The sequence below is a fragment of the Pogoniulus pusillus genome, chromosome 5 (assembly GCF_015220805.1).
Source record: "Pogoniulus pusillus isolate bPogPus1 chromosome 5, bPogPus1.pri, whole genome shotgun sequence".
Lineage (NCBI taxonomy): Eukaryota > Metazoa > Chordata > Aves > Piciformes > Lybiidae > Pogoniulus > Pogoniulus pusillus.
Genome location: NC_087268.1, coordinates 22,372,074 through 22,392,108, shown reverse-complemented (window position 1 = coordinate 22,392,108; position 20,035 = coordinate 22,372,074). Strand labels below are relative to the sequence as shown.

The 20,035-nt window shown below is 40.7% G+C and overlaps 1 protein-coding gene across 1 annotated transcript; it reads left to right on the top strand.

Annotated features, from left to right (window-relative positions):
* The first annotated feature begins 666 nt into the window (after positions 1–666).
* On the top strand, positions 667–17,789 carry RP2 (RP2 activator of ARL3 GTPase). Its single transcript, XM_064143494.1, has 5 exons — positions 667–843; positions 9,135–9,800; positions 11,267–11,381; positions 12,549–12,634; positions 15,276–17,789. Exons 1-5 carry the CDS (start codon positions 709–711, stop codon positions 15,357–15,359), a joined length of 1,086 nt encoding a protein of 361 aa, XP_063999564.1. The 5' UTR covers positions 667–708; the 3' UTR covers positions 15,360–17,789.
* The last annotated feature ends 2,246 nt before the right edge of the window (positions 17,790–20,035 follow it).

Genomic DNA, 20,035 nt, shown 5'->3' with positions numbered 1-20,035 from the left:
TGCATGTGTGGATTTTGCTTTACCTGTTAAAGAGTTTTTGTCCCAATCCAGGAGTTTTCTTTCACTCTTCTGATTCTTCCCCTGTTCCAGCACGGGGGAGTGAGCACTTCTGTGGGGCTTGGTTGCCGGCTGGGCTTAAACGACAACAGACGCGGTGCCACGCGTGTAGAGTGCAAGGCGCTTGCCTGCGATGCAGGCTGGGTGGGTAGCAGGTGACTCGACGTCGGATTAGCCGGTTTGAATCCGACTGCCGCTCCTCATATTTTGCTTCCGACTGCTATGTGGAGCCCACCGCAGGACTTCGGGCGGGACACCCGTTCAGACAGGCGGCCTTTCGCACCCATAGGGCTGTCAATTCATGAGCACTGTCCTCCTGTCCGCTGAGGAAGGGTTGCATCCAGTGCCGGACGGGTGTGGAGGGGGGCACAGGGTACGATGGCAGCCACAGAGAAATCCATTTTTCCATCTTTCCCGCTATCTCTTCAGCCCCGCGGTGCGCGGTCCTGCCTGCGGCTGTGCCGCTCCCTTGTCAGACACGGCCCCGCGCCGCCGGGTGAAGGCTCGCAGCGGGACGGGGCGGGGCGGGGAACGTGCCGCGGTCGCTAGGGGAGACGAGGGGAAACCGGAAGCGGGCGGGGCGGGGCGGCCGGGCGCTGCGCTGGCGCGCGCTCACAGGCTCTCCCCGCGGGCCGGGCGGGCGGCGGCGCCATGGGCTGCTGCTTCTCCCGCCGCAGTAAGCCGGCCGAGGGCGACCAGCAGCCCGCGGCGGCGGGGACAGCCGGACAAGATGCGGCGGCCGGAGGGGAGAAGGTGCCGAAGTATAGCTGGGACCAGCGAGCCAAGGTACTGCTTCAGCAGCTCTCCTCCTCCGGTCACAGGCAGCCGGTTGACGGGGCTGGGCGGGAGCACCGGTTGTTCTGGCGGCCAGCGCCTTGCCCTCTTCTGCCGGCTGGAGTGTGCGGGGCTGTGGCTGTGGCAGGGCCCCTACGTCGGGCGGCTGCCGCTTGCTATGGGGGTGGGCGGAGTGCGCGCCCAGTTCAGGAGCTCAGTTACCCGGCACCAGTGTTACGGGTCGGTCCGTGCAGCGAGTGCGTTTGTTTAAAAATTGAAGTAAGCGTTTTTCCCCAGGATTTTGCCAGGAGGTCTCAGGTTGTGCAGGCGTAGAGGGCGGCGCGCTGGATCCTGCGGCTGCCGCTTGTCAGTCCCCGGTCAGGCTGCATCCAGCTGGCGTCCGCGGCTGCGGGTCTGGGGCGGACGGGAAGGCTCTGGGCACTTCGTACTGCGCATCCAGGCAGGTGGTGCCCGTCAGCTTGACCGTGACAGCCGCTATCCGAGTGCCACCGAAGTTTCTGATCTAGCCTTGAATCCCTCGGGTGCGTGCTTCACCCGAGCAAAGCACCGTCCCGGCGCTTAGGGAGCAGCTGAATAGCTGTCTGTGTCTCCCTGAGCCGGAGTCCTCAAAGCTGGTATTTCCGTGGCGTCATGAAACTTGTTGCTTGTGTCTCGACCGTTAGTGATAGTTTTTATACCTGCTCGGCTGTTTCAGCTGTTGGATGTTGCGGATTTTTGCTTGTTTGCTTTGTTGAGGAGGGGATTATTTTTTAAAAAACCACCCTGGAACTGGCTTAGCAGTCCCTGGAGTGACAAAGACAAATACTCAGTGCTGTTTTCTAATCTCTTGAAGGCAATTATGAAGTCTCAAGCAGGAAAACGCTTAAGTACTGGATTAAAACAATTTCTTCTCACTGTCATTTGTATTTTCACTTCATAAATATATCAGGATATAATAGCCCTGCTAGGCCACCCCTTCTTTCTAGCTGCCTTTGGGTGGGGGAAGGAGAAAAAGGGGCAAGCTATCAACTTAACCGACGTGATGTTAACAAACAAAATCCCCAAACCTTTGGGCCGTATTTTTACAGGTATAGAAAAGATGATGTGTGAACTTAGTTGAATGCTTAGCTTGCTTGTTTTTAAACTTGGCCAGGTGCTCTAGGGTGTCCTCTAAGTCTTCCAAGTAGATTAAGACAAGCTCAGATGGAGATGAGCTAGAGAGCATGCACATAGCCTGAAGGAATCTGTTCCTTGAGGATAAAGATGGTTGATCTGTGTTGCACTTGTTACTTTGACTTGCTAGTGCAGCGCTGAAGAGAGAAGGGGAAGACATGTACAAATAACAGCAGCCTGTTACTTGTATAGAGGCTATTCTCACAGGGAGGAAGCTGTACTGAAACCACATCCTAGAGCAGCAGAACAAATCTCTCTGCAACAGTACAAAATGATAATTTGAAATAATATTTAACTTTATAACAAATTCTTTAGCTGAAGCTGAACTGATGCTAGGCTTTTTGTCCAACCTGCTTACATGGTGCTAACTAACTTCTAAAACTTGAAAGAGGGAAGTCAGGACATAGAAGCACTTGATTCAGAGAATGGCCAGCCATGTTGTTAAGGAGATGACTGTTGTTAAAGTGCTTGAAGTAGGCTCAAGCTAATAGATGAGCAATGTATTGCATGTGCAACAACTTCCTCCTTTTCTATAAAAGACCTAAACCAGAAGAATCTCAGTTTGGGCTGTGCTGCTGAACTGCAGAAGCTGTCAAACTAGCTGCTTGATTTTGTACTGTAGAGCTCAAAATGGCTATTTAATGTTTAAGCCCCTTTCTCTTGCGCTTTGCAGCATTCTCTCTCATTGGGTTTTTGGGTGTATGGCTGGGGAAAGCAACACAGAGGCACCTGGCCTTGAGTAAAGGAATACTGAGCACTTAGTGTGTGAAACTTGTTGATGCCAGTTTGTACTGATAGTAAGTCAGTGTTTAGGTAGTTCAGTTATAAATATTATTTCTGATACATTATCCCATTGTCTGTTGCTTTTTTTATTTCTGATGCATCACATATACTTACCCATTTCACAGTTTGTGTCTTTACACAAAGAATTCACATAATCACAGAATGGTAGGGTTTAGAAGGGGTTTCTGGAGATCAGTTAGTCCAAACCTCCTGATAATGCAGGTGCAGCAAGATCAGGTTGCACAGGAGCACATTTGGAACTCAGGAACTCAGTTGGAGAACTTGTGGCATTGAGACTTCTTTTTGTTCATCAAATGTGTTGTATTTTATTCTGATCTCAGAAAACCTCAGCTGGTCAATGGATGTGCTAGCGGTCTTCCATTGTTCAATTTCTGTTGGTTTTAATAATGTGTCAGCTGACTATGTAAATTTGGGATGTGTTTCTACTTTAAGACTCTCCTACTTGGTAATGCAGTTCTGATTGTATAGTGCAGTTCTGTAGGCAGGTTTGGCAATTGTCTGCAATTCTTGTAATCTGTCCTTCTGTATATTCTTACTGATGGGTAAGTCTTGCTGTGTAGGTACTCTAGCTGTCTTTCTGTAGACTAATACCATGCTGACACTTGTGTAGGCAGAGAAAAGTAGACACACTTTTATGCATACTTGTTTGATTAGGCATATGAAGAGAGGTCACTGCTACCTGACAGCTCTGCTGGGAGAAGCTCTGAACCTGAGGAGCTCTTCCAGTCCAATTACTTATTCTGCTTCTGAAGGAGAGCATCAATAGTGTAGTCTATTTTAATTATGATCTGGTGGCAAAAGATGGTTAGTTCCAGTACTGTCTACTAGTGTAGACCCAGCCAAAGATGATATCCTAGTGACCATGTAGCTTTTTTATAGTATTTCTGATGATGGACCCTGTGGTAGGAAACTCTAAATACAAAATATATATAAGGTGCTGAATAGTTGAATTGAAATTAAGGGAAGTATATAAATTTGAGAGGCCTTTTTCTGGTTTCTGTGTGATCTCATTTAAGTGAGAAAAAAATTCTGTGAGTTTAAGGTACACAACAATTAATCAAATTTAAATTGCATTGTAAGTCTGCTCAAATCTCTGTAATGGTTGCAGACCCTTGGGCTCAGATAACTGTGAAGATCACTTATGGTGCAGTAGAAGAATCAGAGGATCAGCTTATCTTGTAATCAAGGGGAAAGGATGTATATTCAGTTTCTTGCTGCTCTAGGATTTTTAGTTCAGGAGAATAAGTAGAGCACAGTTTATTGACTGTTATTGACTGTTACTACTGATCCACATCCTGGGAACTTGTTATGTGTTAATGTCCTTGGGGTGCCTTGAGAGTCCTCTTCTGACCAAGTGTGGGAGAGGAACTTGGTGGTGCTCAACCCTCCTCAGTCATCTTCACCTAGGCTACTCCTGGTCTCCCTTCTACTTTCTGACCATACTAACCTCTGTGTGACCAACATTGTTTATGTATGTGATCAAGTTAGTGACTACAGCAATAACATGGGCATATAGAAACTGGAACTGAGGTTTTATGTCTTGTGATGACAGTTATAGCCACATGCTGTGATCTCTGAAGGAGAAAAAAAAAAAAAACACAAAAAGCTGTATCATCTTTCTTTTTTTCCCTCTTGTCTTATGTTTAGAGAAGTAGGATTAGAGTCACAATGACATTTTAAGCCTAGAGGGACTTTCCTTCCCAGAATTTTTTTCCTTTTAGAAGGAACAAGTAAGTTTTGGTTTATGTCAGTTGACTTGCAACTTATCTGCTCTAACTGATAGGAAACATGCAGGTATCATTTCAGGTATCAAGCTATGGCTATATTCAGTTTTGAAAAAGGTAAAGTTTTAACTTTCTACATAAATCACAGACTTTTGTTAGTTTACATTTGGTGATTGTGCTAGAATGGTCTTCTGAGCCAATGTAGGCATCTTGAACTATCTAGACCTCACCTAGGTCCAAAACTTTACATTTTTGTTTTGGAACACAAAAAAATCACTTCCCCCCCACTAAGTAAACAATTAAATACTTTATGCTTAAATGCAGTGCATCTCCCTTATGCTTTCTCATGCACCAGAAGAACTACTACTGTAATTCTCAAAAGAGACTATTAAATGAGAAACTGTCAGAAGGATTATATTAAACAGTATTTAATTTCTTACCTTTCTCTGATCTGCAGCATTTGGCAATTTGGTTTTCTGCTTAGAGAAGTATGAGAATTACTATTTCGAGTGATCTGGAAGTGAAGGAAGGTTGCAAAGACTAGAATAAAATGTGCATTCAGGCTGCTGTAGTGGCTCCAGGGTGAAAGACTGTGTGCTAGTAACTGGAACCTGCACTTACTGTTCTCCTTTCCACTTTTTTTGTTGCTTAAGAAACTAGAAGTCTGCCAGAGGTGAGTAACTTCAACAGTCTCCAGAGGATGTTGCAACTCAGTTCTTGAGGGCACCAAACCCATGCAAGTATGAATATGCAGAAGTATCTATGCCAGGGAATGCACTTTTCTTATTTCTTTTCTCTTAATTCCCCCACTGACAAAAATAGCACTTAAAGCCTCTTAGATTTCTGTGCCTACCCTATAGCTGCAGCTTTTTATATCAGTGGTCAGCAGACCAATCTTGTGTGTCAACTCTCTGTACGTCCACAGCTGAATCTGTTGTGATTCAGAGAGATAGGGAATTAGTTTTTTGAGAGGTTTGTTTTTTTTAAAGAGAAAAACTATTGTGAGCAGTTTAAAAAGACTTAACAAATGATTGCTTGCTTGGCAGGCTAGACCCAGGTAACTGAAGGAGAACCATAATCCATTAAGAGCAGCAGCAATACCTCTGGTATTTGTGGTGACATGTCATTGTTGACTAAAACTCCCTTCCTGGTGGACCTGGTGAGAAAGTCTTGTTAAGACACGAACCAGAAAGAAGTCAAGAAGCTGTTGGAATCTGTAGTGATTCTAGGTGTGGTTACCATGAAAAAGAGTGAGGGTCTAGTATGTCAAAGTTGTCTTCCAGATGGGAGCTGCCTAGTCTTGGTGCCAGTAAACTGGATAATGGTGAAGAGATTTATGTTATCTGCAGCCTCTACATCTGGCCTCTGACCTTCTTGCAAGGCAAGTGTTTGCAGGAAAGAAAGCTGCTTAATACACCTTGCTCTTGTTGCAGGAGAGCTTCCCAGAAATGAAAGCAACTATGACAAACATCCATTTGCCTTCTCTCCTTTTTTTTTTTTTCTTCCATTAAAATCTCTGTTCCTTACAACTTGTCCTCCAGTCCTTTGTAACAGACTTCTCTATGTCATTGCTGATAACCAAACATGAGACTCTTGTACCCCTCTCCTGGGGGGAACAATGTTGTGTAAGCAAGGGACTACTTTTTTCATTGTATCTGGTTATTTTAGGTCACTCTGTGGAGTAATTCCTGAACTTGTGCATTGCACTTCTATTAGAAGGTTTCAGCTCTTGTGTCCATATCTATTCATCTGCAACTCTCATCTACTCCAAAACCTCTTAAAATTCATCTGAAAGGATTAGAAATTGCTGCTATAAATACTGCCATCATTTGGACTTACACTAACCTGTAGGGGGAAAAAAAAGGATGTTTAAAAATATATGAAGTGATGGAGAGTAAAGCATTTGTCTGGGTGGGATTGGTGGAAGCATTATCTAAATGCAAAGGATGAAGAGACAAGTTATCAAAGAGCTGATTTTTGCTGACTTGCAATGTGCTCAAGGTTTTACAGCAAAAGTTGCACCAGATGAATAGGCAGAAAAATCTACATAGCCCTGGTTATGGTTACAGGAGGCTGCAGATGTTACCTTCTACTGATTTTTGGTTTCCCTAGCCTGTTTTTTTTTGCTGCTTTGCTGGGCCAGAGCTTAAGAAACTGACTGTCAAGGAAAGCAAGGTGGACACAGTGATTTAATATTAAGCTTTTGATAGCTGCAGACTTCAGAGATGGTGAGCATGGAACTCTGAACATATGAACAGCTGTTGGATGTGCCCTCAAATATGCCATCTTTCCCTGGCATATTTCTTTTATCCAGGGAAGTGAAACATTCAGATCTGTTACAGTCTCTTGGATTACCCAGTCCTTGGGGGCAATAAATTAGTAGTAGGAAAGACTATTATATCTGTTTCGTTCAGTCCCTCCAGACGGTATGGCAGTGTTAGTCGGTACATGGTCTTTAAAAAGGAAGACTGCAAAACAAAATTAAAGGAAATTGGCAAACTTCCTAGTGTGGTGAACAAACTGAGAAGTAAGAGTTGTGTTAGCATGGAACTCTTAATTTGCAGCAGGGAAATACAACTGAGACTCTGAATCTGGTAGGGAGCTGACCTTTTTTTGTCATTAAGCTATACTACTTGGTCAAGTGCTTTTATTTTAAAGTGTAAGTTGTGGGTTAGCTGACTAACCAGTGCTTTTCACCTAGGCCTACATAAAATTGTAAGGTGAAGGTAAGTTTCTCACATCTTTGTGAAGGCCCCCATGTAGAATGAGCTAGTACCGCTTCAGAGGTGTTTCACATTGGAGCAGTTTAGGAGAACATGCTTAGGAGTCAACTTTCAAAAAAGCTGTAAGTTCTAGGAAATCTGAACTTCTTAAGAGAGGCAACTGTTCCTCTGTACCCTCCTTTGATGGTCGTAAGCCTGTCTCCCAAGGTTATTAAAAAATAAAACCAATTTTATATAAAAATTCTCTAGGAGATGCCTGGGGAAAACATGTCCAAAAATGTTTTTGATACTTGTATTCTCAGTTATGAGAATACAACAAGTCTAAATACCCTATATATGAATCCAATATGTAATATTACATGAGACTTAAGACTTTAGATGTTTGAATCCTAATCTGTATAACTGAGTGTCCCTTACCATTTGAGTCTCCCAATGTTATTTGTCACTTTTCCAGCTATCTTCCTTGTATATGTACTAGTGGTATTAAATATGATTGAGAGAAGATTTCTAGGAAGTTATCTTTATTGTTTCAATTTGCATTTTATTTGGAAGGCTCATCAGTTGCAAACCTCTGTTCTTGTTGGGATGGTGGACAGGTAGATATGCTGTTTATAAAGGCGTTCACTTTATCAGTAGAGATGTTCAGCTTCTGTTAGGTGTTCTGGACAAAAGCTGCCTAGGCTAAGCTGTTTTAGTGGATGTCTAGCACTAGCCCATCCTGTTTTATGCCTTTTCCTTGTCTCTAAATCTCATATGACATGTTGGGGAGGAGTTTCTTACTAACTGGGCTATACAGAAACAGTTGTAATACAGTTGCTGATTATGATGCAGCAAACTTCAGGGCCATCAGGCTGATAATCAAACAGCATGTTTGTGAAGTGATCTCATGTTAGACTAGTTCAGATATTTGTATGCTTCTAAGTGTTATTTTAATAAGCTTTCACAAGAGGGCAGAGTAGAATTTGCTCTGGGAATTATAGCTGTCCCGAGACTTACTTTTACCTAGAAATTAGCCAACTTGGAGTCCCTAAGTGTTACAACAGCAGAGGCTTTGTTAGTCATGATGCCCACCTGTATGGCATACCATCCTGGGTGCTGTGAGGCTCTCCAGTCACTGCTCCTCAGTGGAGAGTCTCAGGGAAAGCCACAGCTTTCTTTCAAGTGTCCATTCTTGGTGAAGTGCAGATTGAGGAAAGGTCTGTAAACACGAACCCTGCACCACCACTGCCAGCACTTGCTTCTTAGTTGAAGCTAAAACAATCACGTAGCTACTGTTAACACAAAAATGTTCTACTTGTTAGCTTGAGATAACACTGGGATACAGATAAGCAAGGTCTTTGTAGGTTACAGGCATCGTGAAGGAGATTCTGCTTGAAAGCCTTAAGGTTTCTTTGCAATATATCGGGATGTGGCAAATACCACCAAGGAAAGTACTTGAAAAAGAAATACTGTGTATCTCAAGCTTTATGGATTTTGAAGTATGTTGGCCAATTAATTTATTTCTGTTATTGCAATAACAATTGTAATCTTATTCATAATCTTATGAAAAAAAGACCATAGATAAAACTAGTGCCCATCACCCCCTTTCTTTATTAGAGGATAAAATGTATTTTGTTCCTGGAGCATGTCAGGAGTGTAGTTTTAATTCTTTGTTGCACCTCAATGCTGGGCATTCTGGTAGCTTAGCAAAACAGAGCTGGTTTTGATCTTTATTTACTCTTTGGAGAGTTTTCTGGCAGGTTATCTTGTCCAGGTTATCTTGTCCAGTTCCTTGCTACATCGATGCAGTCAGTTGACATTTAGCATTATAATATTCTCTGTTTGTGAAAACTTTCATGTTCTCTCTTTTTTTTTTTTTTTAATTGTCTTTCTCCTTCAGATTGACCCCAAAGATTACACTTTCTCCGGACTTAAAGGTGAAGTGGTGGGTCGACTGCCTGGAAAAGTAGCAGGGCAACAATTCGTCATTCAGGACTGTGAGAACTGTAGTATCTACATTTTTGATCACTCTGCTACAATCACTATTGATGACTGCGTGAACTGCCAACTCTTTTTAGGACCAATAAAAGGCAGTGTGTTTTTCCGGGACTGCAAAGACTGTAAATGCATAGTGGCCTGCCAACAGTTTCGTACGCGGGACTGCAGGAAGCTGGAGGTATTCTTGTGCTGTGCCACCCAACCCATTATAGAGTCCTCCACAGGTATGAAATTTGGATGTTTCCAGTACTATTACCCTGAGCTTGCTTTACAGTTCAAAGATGCTGGACTGAGTATCTTCAATAACACATGGAGCAACATCCATGACTTTACTCCTGTGTCAGGAAATAATAATTGGGACCTTTTGCCTGAGAATGCTGTAGTCCAGGATTATGTTCCTCTGCCCAGCTCTGAGGAACTGAAAGGTGTCAGAATTTCTACAGATGCTGCAAAGAGCATAATACCCATAACTCGAGGGAGGAGAGAAAAGAACAGCGATGAATCATGTTTGGCCGTGTTCTTTGCTGGGGATTACACAATTGCAAACGCCAGGAAGTTAATTGATGAGGTAAGCAACCTTTGTCTGCCTCCAGCTTTTTGAATTTCTAATTGAACTTTCTTCTGGATAGCCTCTGGTGCTCTCTGGAGAGAAAATGCAGAGGCTCTGCTTGTCTACTAACCATAGTTATCAACTTCCCTGAAAGCAAGGTAAAAGACTGGAGATCACCTGACCAGACAGTTCTTTTACAGCTGGTACCCTGCAACTGTCACATCTATCCTCATACAGTTTCAGTGTACTTCCTTACTGCAGCACACCAAAGCCACATGCTGAAGAAACTGCATAGTTCACTTGATGAACTTGGCCCAGTACAGAGTGATTGACAATGCTTGGGAAAAGGACATAGCCAATTAACTTCTTAGCTGTGACTTTTGTGGTAATAAGCTAACAGAACAGTCTGTCTTGAACGTTTTTCAATAAAACAGGGACTTAAAGTATACATATGAAATGGCATCCCTCTTGCCACTCAGTATTGGACTTTTTGTTCTGGAAGAAGCAGTGAGTGTTTGCCGAGGCTGGTCAGCTGTCTTTGATTATTTAAATAGTTGGTACTGGTGCTGGGAGTGGCTGGCTGCTTTGAGCACCCTAAAGTGCTAGAGATGACAGAACAGAGCCAATAAGCATGAGCTACAGCTTCTGAAAGAGATCTGCAAAAACTGATCCCAGTGTTTGTGTAATCAACATTACAACCCTTGGGGTTTTAACTGCAAGGAAAGAGGACTATAGGGTGTTTCCATGCCCCCTCACTAGCCCAGCTGGATTTTTATGGGACTATGTTACTAAAGTTATGGGTGGCTTTTCTCTGAAGAAGGAATAGCTACAGTAAGGAGGATAATAGATGTGGTCTCCAGTAAAGTAGTTCTTTAGCAATTAGAGTTAAGAAGATGATAAAGACCAGTTAGTGAGATTCTGTAGAAGTTGTTGTGCTCTGTAGATTAATGAATGCTTAGGAAGTGCAAATACAGTTGCTGCTTCTCCACATGCTTTCAGCTTGGGGTTAGATTTGAAGTAAAAGACTGTGCATATTCAAAAGCTTGTAACTATTTTTCCAAAATGGAAAACTTAGAGTGGATAGATGAATCTGAATTAATGCTTGACTGAACTATTACAAGCTAATGAGAACTAACTGCTCAACTCCGGATGCTGAATGCTTCTAACTCCCAGTAGTTTCAGCTTGTGAGGGATTATGGTGAAAAAAACACAACTCTGAGCCATAATATAAAACAAAAGCATTCACATTTACTCCTCTAGGTACACTGGGGCAGAGGAGAAAATCTGGATGAATGGAATGAAAATAAACAGAAATGTAGAAAAAGCAAATGGTCTTTGAAAAGAATAAGAAAGTCCTTTTGCACTGTGTCTATGAAGAAAAAAATGTATGGGGAAAAAAAGAGTGTGTTCCAGTGTAACCTGGATACTTGAGCTAAACTCTCTGCCTTAAATGTTTTTAACATGAATTCTCTCTCTGTTAACAGATGACTAGTAAAGGCTTTCAGCTGGTACAGACTAAAGAAGTCATAATGAAGTCAGAGGATGCTCACAGGGTTTTCAAGCAGTCTGCATCAGAATTGATTCCACTGCTTGAAAAAGGTGAGTTTGTGATGTTATTCTCTTCTTGGTGTAGAAATTAATCTGTCACTAGAGAGTTCTGGAGAAGAAAGAGGAATGAAGGAGAAATGTGTGTTTTAGGGGCATAGTGTAAAGCCAGTTGTGAGACTTCAAACTCATCTCGGAGGCTTTCGAAACCAGCCAAAACTCCTGAAGGCATCAAACATGAGTTATTCCACATATACTTGGTGGCTCTGCCTCCTCTTAGTGATTCAGCTGTAGAGCTCAGGAATGGTGGCGTATACAGGTCTGTCTGAAGTGATCGAAAGAAGCTCATGCTTTGAGACTGTTTCTAACTTACCACCCCTGCTGCTCCCTCACCTAGATGTCCAGTCTTTCTGCATACATATTTAAGCAAATCAGTATAGATGTGTACAAAGCAGGCAAATATTAAATTCCTGTTTATAACTGGTGTACCATCAGAGTATTTCAAAAGCCTTTTTATTGAGCTGCGATTGGTTCTTGCATCTTCCTGCAGCACTACTGACATCTTGCCATCTGTTATATGCTAAAGCCCAGTACAGACTCCCAAACTTAGTAGCAACATGCAGTTGTTTTTGCAGTAACGTTGAGGTCCGTGGTGCTTTCTGCAAGAATAGGACAAAAGTTACCGTACTTATCAGATGACAGGCTACTTTAGGGCCTGTTTAGCACCCGTGTGGGAAGAAATAATGAGTTCAGAACGAAACCAGAGAAAGGGGATCTGCAAATAGTGGGCGAGAACAAGTCTAAAAATCAGGCAGTTTGCTATCTTGGGACTAAGGCAAAAATGCCTGAATGACTCAGTCCTACTCCAGATGTCTGTGAAATGGCTCACTATCTGAGCAGTATGGTCTGACTCACTTCCACGATGCCCTGTGCTTTGTAGCGTTTTTGTGCCATTGCGGCCTTTCAAGAAGTAAAAATGGAAACCTGCCAGATTCTCTACAAAAATGAGCATGGACTCACAGATTTTTCTTTTCTCGGATAGCACTGTGCTTTGAAGCTACAGTTGAGTGGTTTTAATTCTTTATCCTCTATTATGTTTGCTTGAGCAAAAAAACATAAAATGTGTCTTGCAAGCTTCTTAATTCCCTGTGGGTTGAGAATTCTACTGTTTCGATGCCAGGGTTAAAAGTAGTATTGATTCTAGATGAAATTGTCTTCTAGGTCCAGTGGTTGCTTTGGAGTTCAATGGAGATGGTGCTGTGGAAGGATGTCGAAGCACCGTAAATGATGTTTTTAGTGGAACCAAGGTAAGCTGGTGTATAGCCTTATTGGCAGAAAATGCTACAGAACTTCTAGGATACTTCATGGTCAAGCTGTAACACTGACATAATGCACTTTTTTTGTTTATATTTGTGCATAGTAAAATCTAAATATTCTGTTCATTTTTAGGGACTTTTTTGTTGTTTTTATTACTCAATAGTCAAGCTGCTTGTTGGAGACTAGAAAAACTGCCCTGAGTAAAAAAGAGCACTGAGTCCCCACATGAATTAAAGAAGAGAAGATTTTTCACTTAAAACTGTTACTTCACATCATAGATGAAGCAATTTCTATAAATTTAGTAAGGAAAAGTTATACTTCAGGTCTTACACTGAAGTCTGCTTTGTGACGGTTTACCTTCGCTGTGTATGATATTGCAGAATGCCTTCCTTTAAAGGCATTTTTTTCATTTTAATTCTGCCAGCTTGCTTTAGCTTCTTTACACTACACTGCTTTGCTTTCTGTCCCCATTTCTCTGATTTGCAGAGGTTTTAAGAAAGTTTTTGGAAACAATTAGAGCGCTCCTGCTAACAGAAAGTTACAAACATTTTAGGAATCACAGAATGGCAGGGGTCAGAAGAGACCTCCAGAGGTCATCTAGTCCAACCAATTTCCTTGCTAAATCAGATTGCTCAGGTATGCATTCAGGCTGGTTTTGAAAACCTCCAGAGAAAGATATTCCATTGACCAGTTACAGAATTGCCCCCTCCCCCAAGAAAACTGAATATCATCACTATACTATTTTTAGAAAAGGTATTTCTTTCCTGGGGTATGATTTAGAAGCAATTTAGGGAGCAACAAACTTCTTCAGACTTAATACTACCAGAAGATTTAGGAATTCTCTGAAGTTGCTTAATCTCAGTAATTGCTACTGTTACGGCATTTGAGAGTTGTTAGAGTGCTCAGAACTACAAGTGTCCTTGATCAAGAAACAGTGACAAAAGCTCTTGGGAAGATGTGTATCCCAGAAGAGCTCACAGAAGATGAATCTGCTTTTAAGTAGAGGGCTACGTTTACATTTGAAAATCACAGTTAAAAATTATCAACTATTGTGTTCAGATCTGTGGCCCCTGACATAAGAAACTGGACCTACTGGAACAAGTCTAGAGGAGGGCGGCAAACATAATCAAGGGGCTGGAGCAACGCTCTTAGGAGGACAGGCTGAAAGGGTTGGAACTAGATGGCCTTTGGAGGTCCCTTCCAATATAAACTGTTTTATGATTAAATTGATCAGCTAATAACGTTAATTTCACCAGGTTCTTGTTTCTGAAATAAATCTGATAATACAACTCTAGATATTCAAATAAGGGTAGAAAAGGTCTTCAGCAGTAGCATAATCGGAGTTTTTTGAGCTGTTTGGTAGAAACTATATGTTGCCAGGAGAGCTTTACACTATGCATTTAAGCAGACTTTCTTTTCATGTGGACTAGGTAAGTCTGCACCCTTCTGACATTTTTTCTGGAGTGACCTTCTGCACTTTTTAGGCCTGTTTTCAAGTATTGTTCTTTTGTTTCGTCACTTTTATGCATGAAATGCTCTGCAAAATGTAAATTGTAATATCCTAGCAGAGAAGGGCACTGAAAAAAGGTATTCAATTGTTGTGATCATAACACCAATTACTGTCTTATGAGACAACTGCCAAATAATGAGGAGATGTTCTCAAGTCCCTTCAAACAGAAGTCTACAATGTGTCCAAGAAATGTTCTAGGAAATTACTTTCTTTGTGATGGTAAATCTCTCATTTAAAATGTTGAGCAACAGAATATCATAAAACATTGTTTTAGCAAACCAGTTAAAGGAACTGTCATAATTTACACTCATGTGGTACACTAAGGTGAAGCAGAGAAGTGGTGACTGTAGGAGCATTCTCATCTGGAATAGCCTATTCCTACGTTCCCATTGCGCTTCAGCTGTGCCAGCGCTGATGTGCTTAGACAGTGATTTCCTTTTTAGGTATAGAGAATATAAGATAGGAAGAATGCATTTGAAATTTTTGTTGGAGGCTATCACTTGCATGTTGAGACTGATGAACAGGCTGTTTGTTACACTGAGTTACTTGGGCATCACCTGAGGCATTTTAGGTTGATTTGATGAAAGCTTTCAAAGATGGCTGTCCTAGACCTTGACTTTAGCATATGTTGATCAGTTTTGCAAAATGCAAATGTAATTGAAGTGATGTAAAAAAAAAAACAAATTTTTTGAGGGCACCATAGTGCAAGAGAGTCTTTCTTATGAGCTTTGTCTTTCTGTTAAAGATTGATGGTCATCTAAAGCTTTTGTGTGTGTGTTATGCCTCCCTTTCCTGGAGAGAGGTTGCCTTTTTCAAGAAAAATACTTCTAAATGGACACTAGCTGAAGCTGTGACCCCTGAATAATTTTATTCTCAACACTTTGATTTCTATCAATGGAAGTCTAAGGTTACTGCAGCTAGCCTATCTACTAGGAACAGGCGATGGTAACAAAGGGAGCATTACGGGTGAGAAAATTCTAGAACTTCTTTGCTATATAGTGAAATGAACAGAGTTGTGCCTCATGAAATGCAGAAGTAATCTCTTCTGTCTCTGAATGAACAAAGACTACTTTAACTTCTTCCTTAGTAATGTGCAACTGTTTCCTTGTTTAATAAAACAGGTTTTTGTATCGGCAAGCAAGGCATCGGCATCTCAAGATGTAGACAATTTCTACAACTTTGCTGACATGCAGATGGGGATGTGAAGGTCAACATCATGTATTGTCTTGGCACCTGGATGTCACTTGGCTTGAATTTGGCAATAGTATCCGAGATATTTTTTTGTTTTGTATTTCTTTTATATAGCTATTAATGGTTTTAATATGGTATTACCTGAACTGGAATGAGTGGCATAGCTCCCCATGTGCATTGTGTTTGAAACATATTTCAATTCCAGTAATAATGGAGGTTTTCTACTAACTTTTTACCATGATTTCTAAATGTCTATGTCTATTGACACTTGAATATTTCTTGTCAACGTCTAATGGTAATCATATTTGAGAAGTGCAATGCTGATCTAAATTTGATGCAATAGTAAATGTTCTCTTGATCTCTGTCATATTTAGGAAGTGCATTTCTGTGAAACTCGGTGTTCAAAACTTTCCCACATGTACATTTGTCTTCACTGGGTGGGGGAGGCAGGGAGGAAGCTGTAGTTGTTGACTTTTTATGAAAGTCTAGCCTGTAATGAATTCTTTAGAGTATGCTTTCAGAAGCACTGTGTGACTTAACAGATGTACATCTGGTTTGTTCTGCTTCAGCAACCTTTTTTGAATAAAATAGTTTGCAGCAGCATTTGTACTGAGATTTTTCATAACAGCATTCTGGCAAGTGAGCACTCACCAGGTTCTTCTGGTTTAAGTTGAATTTTGGTTATGAGTGCTCTTCTGAAGATGCTCTAAGGTCCACTCAGGGTCTTTGGTTATACAGCTGCCTCTGGTATTCCCAAATTCTGTATAGGATATACAGGAGGTTCACCTGGACTTGCATCAATAAGCTTCTGACACCATTGTTTCCTAGAAGAGTCATACAGCAAACAGGAGTCAGAGAAGAACATTAAATAATTTTTTATTAGACCCTAGAAGAAGACTTTTAGACTCAGTAGCAGCACTGAAAGTTTGGTTGTGAAGTACTACACACTGCTATAGGGCTATTTTGGATTAAATTTGAAAACAAAATGAAGAAGTGCTACTAGGATTTTGGGAAATTCATTTGAGTAGTGATAAACAAGGATGCTTATTGCTATGGAGTACATATTGGAATGCAAATCTGTATGGATATTAAGTACTTGATTGACTGTTTTTTTTGTATCTTGTATCCTTTTCTGATTTTTCTACATAATCTTAAAGCTCATGTCCAGGTTACAAGTTCTCTGTAATGCTCAAACAGATCATGCATGCAGATGCACAACTCCAAATTTCTTAATTAAAATTGTGGCTTGCTAGTTTATGTATCCTTTACAATCCATTGGATGGACTGGGACTGTGTTGAGATGCTAAAACAATTTCCTCACTGTGGTGGTTTGTCAGAAGGGAAGCTCTTGTGCATCTTAACTGAAAATGAATCTTGACTCATCGATTTCACAGCTCTGGAGCTCCAAAAGTGGTAGCTAAAAACACATCTCTCATATTTTTTAGAATTAGCACATGAAAGAATCTGTTCTCCTTAAATTCATAATTCTGTCATGTCCAGAAAATGTTCTGAGCTGTAATTTTGTTGCTACTAGACAAATGCTTGACCTTAGTTTAAGCTATATATTGTGAATATGTCCTTAGGAAGACTATCTCCTGAAGTCTCTAAGCCATTGGTGTACTAAAGGTAAGAAAAATGTTACTTCCATAAAATGTTTTTTTTTTGCCAATGTGAAATAAAATCAATCTACCACCAGCATCTGACTGTTAGTGGAAATTATCACTTATTTGCACTTAGGCAGCCAGAATTTTTTTTCTAGGTGTAAGGAGAGCCTGTGAAAACTGCTAAAATTCTGAGATCAGTCTCCAAAGTACAAGTGTAGCTCAGGAACATTTGCAAGAATTATTCTAGACAGTAAATGTAAATTTTTGGTACAGGCAGTGCATTAAAATTGTGTAATGTACTTTAGAGCAGCTCTTGTGCATTTTAAGCAGTGCATATATTGGACCATCTTGGTCTCTCAGCTTTTATACGTATTTCCAAACTTATATGTTGACATGATTATATGTGTGCTTATAGTTTGTTTCCAGAATGAGTTGATGATACAAAAAATAAAATCCTGCTTTTGTATCTACACTTGCTGCAGAACAGGATGATTAATTAAAATTTTATCTAGGCTTGAAACAGTAGGAAAACTTTTCTACATCCAAGAGAGGAGCAGAGTATTGTTTTTATGTAACATTGACAGCCTGCTTACCAACATGAAGAGTTTTTAAGTTAAAAAATCTGAAACAATGAAGGAGTTTTTCAACCCAATTATTTATCTTTTGACTTAAATTTCTTGCTAGTATGTGTTAAGAATACTTCTAGCCTAAGCATCATGTGTTATACGCATTACAGAATGGTACATGCTTCATGGAGTCTTTGTATGTTTATTGTATAGCTTTTTATGTAATTTGTATTGCACTGTGAATGTGATTCATAATAAACACTGTAAATCTAAACTCTGGATTCTGGAAAACTTAAGATTATAAAATATCAGAGAATATTATTGCATTTTATATTAAGTATTAAATATAAGAGTTGTGTTTAAATTGGGATCTTAGTTACAGCTAATTGAAAATAAGCTTTAACTCTGCAGTCATCCATCCTAGAAAAAGGTGAATTTTTGACAGCAGGGATTTTTTTCCCCAGAGTCCCTGAGGATATGATTAATCTTAGCCTGAAGTATTCCCAGTAAAAGATAGAAGAAGGTATTCATGTATCAAGCTATAGAGATACCAGTGCAGACGTTTTAGGATGGGGATTGTTAAAGTACTTCTCTCTGACCATCATGTGCATATAGTTCTTGTTGTCTGGTTTTTGTTTTGTTGTGTTTGGTGGCTTTTGCTTGTTTTGGGTGCTGTGGGTTTTGGTTTTCAGTTACCTTTATTTGGGGGTATTTTTAAAATTTGTGCTAGTTTTGTGCTTTTTAACTATGCTTTGGTTATGAGACGCATGCTAGTGATGTGCTTACCCCAAAACAGCACTGAATGGTTGTACTGGTAGAACTGTTTGCTTAGAAAGTAAATCCTTTACATACCTTATTTAACATCTGAAAACAGGTAAGCATTTAATAAATTTCCAAACTTGCATTTACACTGGTCAGAAATGAGAATGTTTTATACTTTCATGAATCATAAATGTTTGCTAAGAACATGAAGTACTGTAGTAATATAATTTCGTTTGGCTGTTTTTTAAGGCCTGTCTGGATGTGGTTGGGGACAGCCTGACCTAGTGGAAGGCGTCCCTGCCCATGTTGGGGGGTTGGAACTAGATGATCCTTGAGATCCCTTCCAACCCTGACAATTCTGTGGTACTGAGTTAAATTGTGAAGTTTTAAAGAACAAAAGCTTTTAGTTTACACTTAGCTACTACTGTACAGTTTTACAATTTTGTGTTTTGGGTTTTTTTCAGTTGTACCTTTATATCTGTGACCCAACTGCAAGGAAGTCACCCACTTCATCATGGCTAATAGTCATGCATGAAATGCATGGATTTAAAACTAATCCCCGTACAAGGCTGCACTTATGTAACTGTGACGATTTTTTAAATTCCAAAAGGTGGCCTGAAACTTTTTATTACAAAATACATGCTTCAGTAATTCTGACTAATAAGGGCAAAAATAAGTTTTACTGACTTGTGTGAGCAAGAACTCTGCAGATGAATATCTTAATCTCTTAAATGCTGCCTTTTAAGTGTTTAGGCTTTATTGAACATGCACAGAAAGTTGAATGCCATATTAAACTAGTGTTGCTGATGATTGTGATGGTTTGGGGGTTACCCCGCCCCCCCACACTTTTGTATTTGCCCCAGCTAACTCAGATGGGCCCTGGGAATATAGATGAAGCAATTTATTTACAGCTAGCAGAATTTACAAGCAGCTATTTACAATATATACAGTTATATACAATTATATACAGAAATATACAAAGGATAAACAATACAGAAGCACAACTCCCCTCCCAGAAACCTGAGTCCCCAGGAGGGGCTCTCAAACCACCCCAACACCTCCCCCCGGTCCCTCTCAACCTTACCCCAGTCCTCAGGAAGAAGAGAGGTGCAGCCAAGAGGTTAGGGAGCAAGGTTAGTAGGAGCAGGGTTAATGAGATGTGACCAGGGCTAAGGCAAAAGCAAGAGTGAGAAACAAAATGGAGAAAGAGTCTTTCTTCTTCCCAGAGCTCTCAGCGAGACTGTGAGAGAAGTTGACATCAATTGTTTTCATTTCACTGCCCGTTATCTAGTTCTGCTACCAAAACATTCCAGCTTGCTTCAAACTAGCACAATGATGTCTTCTAGAAGATCTTGATTCCTCAGACTTTTTCAGAAAGATTTAATAAAAGCCCTTGTGAAATTAACCTTTTCAGCTCTGCCATCAGTCTAGAGTTTAGACATTATGCAGGCAGGCACCTAGATTTTTTTGTTTGTTTGTTTTTGCTATCAAGTTCCTTGTTGACTCCTTTGGGCCTTCATTCCATTTCTTTTTTTGAATTAATGAGTAAGCCTTCTCAATCCATAAGGGTGACATAAGTCTTTGGAGGTCTGCAGGATAAACTTTTCCAAGGCATGTTTAAACTTGGTCTAAAACATAAAAACTCTGATCCAACAGAACTAAAAGCTGTGAATAAGTGATGATTGTAAGTACTGTCTGTAGCATGCATGGATTGATGGGGCAAGCAGGCTGTAGCACTTCACTACGTTGTGTGCTGTT